The 9,578-nt window shown below is 40.2% G+C and overlaps 1 protein-coding gene across 1 annotated transcript in view; it reads right to left on the reverse strand.

The window, feature by feature from the left end:
- SNX4 (sorting nexin 4) overlaps positions 1-8,006 on the reverse strand; it is a 66,813-nt gene extending 58,807 nt beyond the window's left edge. The window contains exon 1 of the mRNA XM_059391129.1: positions 7,842-8,006. Coding sequence (XP_059247112.1) covers positions 7,842-7,982 — 141 coding nt within the window. The 5' untranslated portion in view covers positions 7,983-8,006. The remainder of the gene's footprint in view (positions 1-7,841) is intronic.
- Positions 8,007-9,578: the final 1,572 nt, after the last annotated feature.

A 9,578-nucleotide genomic window follows, 5' to 3' on the forward strand; every position in this document is an offset into this window, starting at 1 on the left:
CAACTTCTTCCCAGACACCTCACCAAAGGTAAGGGAAGCAAGGGCAAAAACGAAGTATTGGGACTTCATCAAGATAAGCAAGGAAAGGAAACAGTCAACAAAACCAAAAGACAACCAACAGAATGGGAGAAGTTATTTGCAAATAACATATCAGATAAAGGGCTAGGATCCAAAATTTATAAAGAACTTATTAAACTCAACACCCAAAGAACAAATAATCCAATCAAGAATTGGACAGAAGACATGAACAGACATTTCTGCAAAAAAGACATCCAAATAGCCAACAGATACATGACAAAAGCTCAACATCACTAAGCATCCGGGAAACAGAAATCAAAAATACAATGAGATACCACCTCACACCAGTCAGAATGGGTCTAATTAAAAAGTTAGGAAATGATAGATGATGCAGAGAAAGGGGAACTCTCCTACACTGTTGGTGGGAATGCAAGCTGGTACAGCCACTCTGGAAAGAGTGTGGAGATTCCTCAAAAAGCTGAAAACAGAGCTACCCTACGACCCAACAACCACAATACTGGGTATTTACCCCAAAGATACAAGTGTAGTGATCGGAAGGGGCACCTGCACCCCAATGTTTATAACAGCAATATCCACAACAGCCAAACTATTGAAAGAAACCAGATGTCCATCAACAGATGAATGGATAAAGGTGTGGTGTATATATATATATATATGTGTGTGTACACACACACACACACACAAGAATATTATGCAGCCATCAAAAAACTGAAGTCTTGCCATTTACAACGACATGGATGGAACCAGAGGGTATTATGCTATGTGAAGTAAGTCAGAAAGAGACAATTACATGATCTCACTGATATGTGGAACTTGAAAAACAAGACAGAGGATCACAGGGGAAGAGAGGAAAATGAAAAAATGAAACAAGACGAAACTAGAGAGGGAGACAAACCACAAGAGACTCAATCTCTGGAAACAAACTGAGGGTTGCTGGAGTGGAGGGAGGTGGGGGTATAGGATAGCTGGGTGATGGACACTAGAGAGGGTATGTGTTGTGGTGAGTGCTGTGTATTGTGTAAGACCTGTACCCCTGAAACAAATAATACATTATATGTCAATAATTTTAAAAAAAGAAAAAAATAAAGTTTTTAAAAAATAAAATCCATGAGTCCATACTGAAAAGACAAATAGAAAGTCTGATGAAGAACAAGATATTTTCAATCCCAAAGTAGGTCCCACAAAATATTAATTACAAAAGGAAAAAGAGTAACTTGATATTGAAGACTGGCAGAAAATGTGATTCCAAAGTACTGGGCAAAAACAAATCATGTGTGAACTAGACCATAGGATCACTTTAGTGGCAATTTCTGCCAAAGATGCATAACCTGAACTTAATCATAAGGAAACATCAGGCAAACCTAAACTGAGGGCATTCTACAAAATAATTGCTTTCTAATCTTCAGAAGAATCTAAGTCACCAAAGTAAAGACTGAGAAACTCTGCCAAATTGAAGGAGACTAAAGAGACAATATAATTAAATGCAACACATGCATCTGGATCATGCATGTGTTACATTTAATTATATAATCTGGATTGGATCATTTTGTTCTGAGGAACAGTACTGGTACAACTGGCAAAATTTAAACAAAGTTTAAGGATGAGACAGTAGTCATTTATCAATGTTATCTTCCTGATTTTGATGGTAGTATTGTGGTTACATAGGACAATATCCTTTTTGCCCCTAAATACTGAAGGTTTTTAAATAATCTCTATACCCAACGTGGGGCTGAAACTCATGACCCCAGAATCAAGAGCTGCAGGCTCTACTGACTGAGCCGGTCAGGCACCCCTCACAGTGAAAGTTCTGGGAATGAGATGAGGGCATATCATGATGGCAGTTCACTCTCAAATAGTTCATGGGAAAAAGGATCTTCATACTGCCCCTGCTTATAAAATTTGATATCATTTCTGTAAATGAGATTATTTCAAAAAATTCTTATTTATATTTACATAAATAATTTTTGTTTCAGTTATGTTTGGGGGAAGGAAAAAACAAAGATACATGCTTTCCAAATCATTACAGAGGATAAAACCGAAGAAATTATTGTCCACAAAAAAAAAAAAAAAGGCAAAAATAGAAACCAAAATAAGAAAGTATAAAACCTCACAGAAGAAAATCAACTAAAAATAAAGCCAGTTAGGATAATGCAAATGTTTTAAATTCCCTATGGTAAATAAGAGAAAGACTTAAAACACCACAAAACAATCACATCATGGGACAAACACAAATACAAATAAAGTAAACAGAAGTTAAAAGAAATCAGGGTAGGGGCACCTGGGTGGCTCAGTGGATTAAAGCCTCTGCTTTCAGCTCAGGTTATGATCCCAGGGTCCTAGGACTGAGCACCACATCAGGCTCTCTGCTCAGCAGGGAGCCTGCTTCCCTCTCTGTCTCTCTCTCTGCCTGCCTCTCTGCCTACTTGTGATCTCTGTCAAATAAATAAATAAAATCTTAAAAAAAAAGAAAAGAAATCAGTGTAGCATGAGGCCAAGTAAGCAAGCAAGAAAACATAAAATAACTGGAAATCAGGAAAAAATAAAAGTTTGTAATTAAAATTTGTAGGATCAATTCACCCTCAGATTAAAAACCAGTTTACCAGGGGTGCCGAGGGCGCTCAGTGGGTTAAAGCCTCTGCCTTCAGTTCAGGTCATGATCCCAGGGTCCTGGGATGGAGCCTTGCATTGGGCTGTCTGCTCAGCAAAGAGCCTGCCTCCCTTCCTCTCTCTCTGCCTGCCTCTCTGCCTACTTGTGATCTCTGTCAAATAAATAAATAAAATCTTTAAAAATAAAAATAAAAACCAGTTTGCCAGAATCTGTATCCCATCTCTGCCACAGATTAACTGTGTAACTCTGGGCAAATTTTTTAATCTCTCTGCCTCAGTTTCCTCATCTGAAAAATGGGGATTAGAGTACTTACCTCATAATGTTATCAGAACATTTACTGAGTTAATGCAGGTAGAGTTCTAAAAGTTGCCTGGTGTAGAGCAGGAGCTCAAGTATTCCCTATTCCCTATTATTTGCAGTTTTAAGTTTTTTTTTATTGTGAAAGTAATACATGTTTAGTATAGAAAAACTGAAAACTGTAGGTCAAATTAAGTAAGTATAAATCACCTATATCCCACAACCCAGCACTAACCACTGTTAATATACCACTCTTGGTATACTTCCTTACGATCTTTTTTTCTACACTTGATGCTTATGTATAGGTCAAAGATCTGAAGGGTTGTTTTTGTTTTTTTTTTAAGATTTTATTTATTTATTTGACAGAGAGAGATCACAAGTAGTCAGAGAGGCAGGCAGAAGAGAGAGGAAGAAGCAGGCTTCCCGCTGAGCAGAGCCTGATGGGGGGATCGATCCCAGGACCCTGGGATCATGACCTGAGCTGAAGGCAGAGGCTTAACCCACTGAGCCACCCAGGCGCCCCTAAAGATCTGAAGTTTAAGAGCTACCCAAAGAGTTTACTTTTCTTAGGGGGATATGTCTACAACAGTCAACAGTAACAGGTATTAAGTTAAATAATGAGGCCTAGGAGTGAAGCTTACTTCAGTTATAAATAAGAAAAATACAGTTCTAATACATGACCTGTTTTCTTACACTTTTATCTATAAAATATATATTTCAAAAATAAAACAGTAATTCATAAAACATTTTTATTTAAAAATAAAATATATAAATTTGAACAGTTTTCCACACTGAGTCACAACATATGCATGGTTCATGAAATCAGTTTGGTGGTTTGTGATCAATATTTCTTTTTAATAATAAATAGAAGAATGTCAGAGAGTACTACATGAAGTAATGATTAAGTATTGCCTCCTCGAACAACATTTATGTATGGAAGGATATGTATGCTGGTTAGATTGTAGAAAATGGATTTTGTACTCTGAGTCACCTTTAAAAAACTCTGCGAGCTGCTGAGGCAGAAAAATGAGGAAAAAGTACTTGAATGTGCTTTAATCACCTGCTTCTAAACTGATACATTCTGTAACTATGCCTATACATTTCCTTTTCCTTTTTCATGTTATTCTCACCCACAAAAGCTTCAAAACTTGCCCACAGTGTCAGCCTACTCTACTCAGTTCTCTGCTGCCAATCAGTGAAGTTGTCACGGAGTACACAGATTGCTAAGCAGTAAGCACCAGTTGTCCATGAACTCTTCGCCCCCACCAGTCCTCCCAGGCCTAGAGCGTGCTCCCTGAAAAATCACTCCTGACTCCTGCAGGCAAGGGTTTTTCTCTGGACAAACAATTACCAACTCAGTGGGATCTTCCAGTCTAAAAAGTTCTCTTGCTTCCATTCCCTTGCTATTTCATCTTTCTTGGGCCAGGACTAATTGCTACTTTCTTGGAGATTGGATTCCTCTCTCATTTTTTCCATTTTCTAAATTATTTTACATAGAACTGACAATACTAAGGGGGGAAAAAAGGAATGCATTCTTCCCTACAGGTGAAAAAGTATGAAAGGAAAAAAGAGATTTCTCATCAAACAATGGAAAAGGACTGAAGACTCACAGAAAGAAAAATAAGAGACCACAAAAGAAAGAGCTGAGAGCAGAATTTAAAGAATCCCAATTAGTGATGTTTAAAACCAAAGGAGGTTTGTGAGTCCGTGCTTGCTTCAATTACCCCTGGGTGTAGGGCAAATGGTACAAGTGACTCTCAGCCTAAATCTGCAGTCAAGAATAAGGCTGATGAGGCAAGTTTTCTGCATCTCTACACTCCATCGGCACAGATATTTTTGTGGTGAAAAAGTGCTTGATAAATCAACACATTTCTTATACTTTTTTTCTTCTTAAAATTGCAACTTAAACTAAGAAATTTAAATACAGTATTGGAGCAATTAACAAGTCTATTTTTAACTTTTTTTTTGATGGAAGCAGCATAGCTTACTGGAAAGAGCACTGATTTCAAAGCCAGGAGGACCTGGGCTCAAATCCCAGCCATTCCACTGACTAGCCTGTGACCTTGGCAAAATTACTTCTTCTGGAACCCCATCTTTTGGGGTTAATTTACAGAATTAAATGAAAAGCAGAGCTTACTGCGCATAGCACCCACAAACCACAAATCTAACTTACCTTTCTGCTCAGACCACGTTCCTATCAATACCAGTAACAACATGGTTATGGTTACCGCAATACTTCTCAATTGAAAATGGACTGGAAAAAAAGAGGGGATAGAAAGAGGGAAAGGTAGGGGTGCCTGGCTGGCTTAGTTGGTATAGTATATGACAACTCTTGAGCTCGGGGTCACGAGTCTAAGCTCCACCTTGGGTGTGGAGATTACTTAAAAATAAAATCTTAATAAAAGAAAAAAGAGGGAAAGGGAGTAGATGGCCCTCAAAGGATGAGCTAGGGGCTTTTGGAAGAGAATAGGCAATATACAGAGTACATTTGAATATGTATGTTTATACTCATGATTCTGAAATAACTGAGACTGAAAATATTTGTCCAAATGGCTTGTGTCTCTAGAACCACAAAATTAGGAAGCTGTGGTCACTGATGAATGGTAATATGACTTTTACTGTATGATGGCATCTTTGGGTTTTCAACTATCTTACACTGAATATACATAGGTTTTTTTCAACAAGGTATTTATAATCACTTTTAAATTAAGATAAATGGAGTTTATACTATAGTTGTGACTTCCTATTAGTTAATTATCTAAAGGCTTTCACAAAAAAATTACCAAAAAACAAATTTTTTAAAAGTTTTTTTTAAAGTAATCTCTACACCCAACATGAGGCTCAAACTTACAATCATGAGATCAAGAGTCGCTTATCTACGGACAAGCCAGCGAGGTGCCCACGAAAATTTTTATCATCATAATCAAATCAAAATTAAACTCATGATGTTGTCTACAAAAGCTATGATCCTTGCCTTTTGAAACAATCTAAAACTGCTTTAACATATACCCAAGAGATTAGCAAATATTTTAAAGTCTGAAAATATTAAGTGTTGCTAAAGACAGAAAAAAATTGTGATGGGAAAATAAATTGGCAAAATTACTTTGGAAGGCAATCTGGCACCACCCACTAGCATTGAATGTGCTAATACCCTACAATCCAGCAACCCCACACCTAAATTTGTATTAGACATTTGCACTAAGAGATATGGAAGAAGTTAATGATAGCAATTTTTTAGAAATAAGCAAGGATCTTATAATAACCCCAATGTCTGTAAACACAAGAAGAAATCAACTGTAGAATATCTATAAAATGGCAGACTACAGAGTCATGAATATAAGTGAATTAAGCCACATTTTGGATGAATCCCAAAAATATACTGAGCTAAGAGAGGAAGTCATAGTAAAATTATATCACTTACGTAAATTTCAAAATCAAGTAAAACAACATATCGATTACAGATACATATGGTAAAATTATAAGAAAAGCAAAAGAATTGTTAATACAAAATGCAGGACAAAGGTTACGTCTGTGGTGGAGGGAGTAAGCGATAACCCAGAACGTGTGAGGGTTTCAATTATTTTGTGAGATATTTATTCTTTTGTGATGACATACTTGACAATAAGTTTTTTTTTTAAAGGCGAACACAAAAACTAAGTCACAGATGGAAACCTGCATAAAGAGCAAATCATAAGAGCCAAATTTATGAACTAAGAATACACACACTTCTTCACATTTAATATGAGATCCTGACCTTTACACAAATAATTCTACATTTCGGAAAAAATTGAATGAGAAACTTAAAACTCATCCCAAAAAGTCTTCATGCTACTCTGTGTATCTCGACATTTCCCTAAGAAGGTGACGCTTTCAACTATCGTGTATGAAGTTCCCAATTATCTGGTGTCTAAACTTGAAAAAGTCTTTCTAGGTACATGCAGCAAACAACTTTAACTTTTCTATATCCATATACCATAAGAATGGGCAGTTTTATATTAGCACTAACTCCTGCTCCAGAAAAAAAAGAAGCAAAATGGATGATCAATGCACACTCTAGGGTAGAATGGTCTCATGTGGCGCGCTGGTTTTTGAAACCCTTCCTTTTACCCCGGTCTACTATCTTGCATTATGCGTGAAAACACTTTGGAATGAAAACAATTACATATATAAAATGATGCATTCTCTCCTCTCAAGCAATGAAAATCACTAATTACCGGGGGCTTCACAAGGCAGGTAGGTGCATGGGATATAGCTGACAAACCTCAACTGGGAAATAGGGTACTGCCTCCAAGTGAAGAAACTACAAATACGGAGTTTAAATTTTCTTTTATTTTGCCTTTTCTTGAATCCAACACTTTTCAATTTCCTGATCGTGGCACCAAGCCAACCACCCTTTTAAACCCCCAACTAGTTCCTCAAGTCCCCCATTCCCTTCCTTCTCCAGCACCGATGCCCACCCTCCACGGCGCCTCCGTTCGGCCATCGCCTCTGCACAACCCCTCACCAGACAGCCAGGAACAACAGTGTTCCTCTTCTGGTCCAAACCTCCAGGTCCCCCGACCTCTGAACACCACACCTGCTCCAGCCGGGCGGTTCCAGGGCTCCCACCTCCACGCCCATCGGACCGCACCCGCACATCCCCCCGCTCCCTTCGCTGCCGCCCTCCCGGCCCTTCCCTTGGTCCCGCAGCCTCAGGGATTCGCCCCCCCAACCCCTTTCTCCACCGAGCCTCCCCCTCACTGCACCTGTAGCCCGGCCCTTCCACCCTGCCGTCCCCTCACTGTGGGGCCTTTCCGGCCGAGCCCACCGGGCCCCGCCAGCCCAGCCCAACCCAACCAGTCCGGCCCGCTAGGCCCCGACACCAGGCCCAGTGGCCTCTGCCGCCCCTTCTCCTCACCGTGCCTTCCCCGGGGCTCTCGTCTCGGGCCACCTCCGCTTCCTCACCGACCGCAGACTGAAGCCCCGCATCGGGGTGGCCCAGCGGCTCTAGGGGCGCTGGCTGCAATTGCCGCTCGGGATCCCGAGGTGCCTGCTCCATGGCTGCAGTTTGGCTCGGCGGCTCCAATGCGCTTGCGCCGTCGCGCAACGCGCCCCGCCCCGCCCCGCCCCGCCCCGCCTCCCGGCCCCGCGGCGGTTCGCGGGGACTGAGGTCCACGAAGCTCTCCGCCCGGGACGGAGGCGGCTAGGCTTTCCTACTTAGGAACGGATTAGCTGCTAGCCCTGGAGACCCGGAAACCCGGGAGAACTGACTGAGGGAGAGAAGGGGAAGAGCAGAGTAGACACTGGAACCATTCCGGCGGGCGAAGGCCTAGAGAAAAACTGAATTAGAAGAAATCGGAGACCGCGGTCTGACCTAGTCTGACATAGTCCGAGCCTATGTCCCTCCTGGCTTGTCGTTTCCACTTTTTTACCCGGAAAGTTCCGGGCGCTATAAATTAAAAAACTTTCAGCAGTTCGAGTAACACATTCAGCAAAAGCTAGCACGTGCAGTTCTGAGAGAAGTGAGGAAGTGAAGCGTTTGGCCAAAGGGTGGCTTGAAATCGGTTGCGCTTCATAAAGCCCTGGCGATCTCTGATCGTTTCCTACGAACCTCTCGAACCTCTCGTACCGAATTTTCAGAACCCGCTTCCTTGACACGCATTCACTATGGTAACCTAATGGGAAATGCTCACTCGGTGTGCCAGGCAGTGTGCTAGTTGGGGGTTCCTTCTATACAAAGTCTGGTCATCAGTTTTTCAAGGAGAGAGACTGATCTTTCTGCCGAAATACTTCCAAGCTATGACACACAATTTGCTCTTCCTGGGTTGTATTCTCTGCCCCGCCCCCACCCGGCGAATTTCCCATTCATCCCTAAAATCTCAGTTGGTAATGTCTAAATGCTAATATCACTTTGTTAATTAATGTTAAGACCTTTCTCGTATTATTTTACAATTATTTTACAATCTGTTCTTATGGTCCTACCAATTACCCTACTCTCCTTTGAACCTCCGTCCCTTATGCCATTCCTTAGCTCAGGATGGCATAGAAGCTTCAATTGCCTGACATGTTCATGGGTCTCGTAATCTTATGGGGCTCCCATACTACATAATTATTTATTTCTCTACTGTTAATCTTATGTCAATTCAATTAACAGACCAGCCAAAAGAATCTAGAAGGGTAGCGGGAAAGTTCCCCCCACCCAGCCCTTTTAAAATTCATATCTCCTTTTCTGAGGTATGAAAATTCCAAGACTGACTTTGGTATCAGTTTTAAGTTAGCTAGATATAACTTTGTCTCTATATTTTCTTAAGAGATAGCCTTGGAGAAACCAAATTTGGAAAAACAAGAGGATACTTGAAGAATCTAAAATCAGGGCAAAGGGATTAGATGGTCATCAAACATGTTCATTGTGGAAAAATTAGAAAATGGTTATGAATAAAAAGAATAAAAAGAATAAAATTAGAAAATGGTTATGAATAAAAAGAATAAAAAAGCTCCATACTCCCACACCCAAAGATAAGCACTAACACTGAGCATATATCCCTTCAAATATTATACATATATAATAAAAATAGAATCATACTATAATGTTATTTTATAATTTGTTCACTTAATACAGCAAGAACACCTTTCCATGTGATTAAATATATTTCTA

This window comes from Mustela nigripes, chromosome 2 (genome assembly GCF_022355385.1).
Source record: "Mustela nigripes isolate SB6536 chromosome 2, MUSNIG.SB6536, whole genome shotgun sequence".
Taxonomy (NCBI): Eukaryota; Metazoa; Chordata; class Mammalia; order Carnivora; family Mustelidae; genus Mustela; species Mustela nigripes.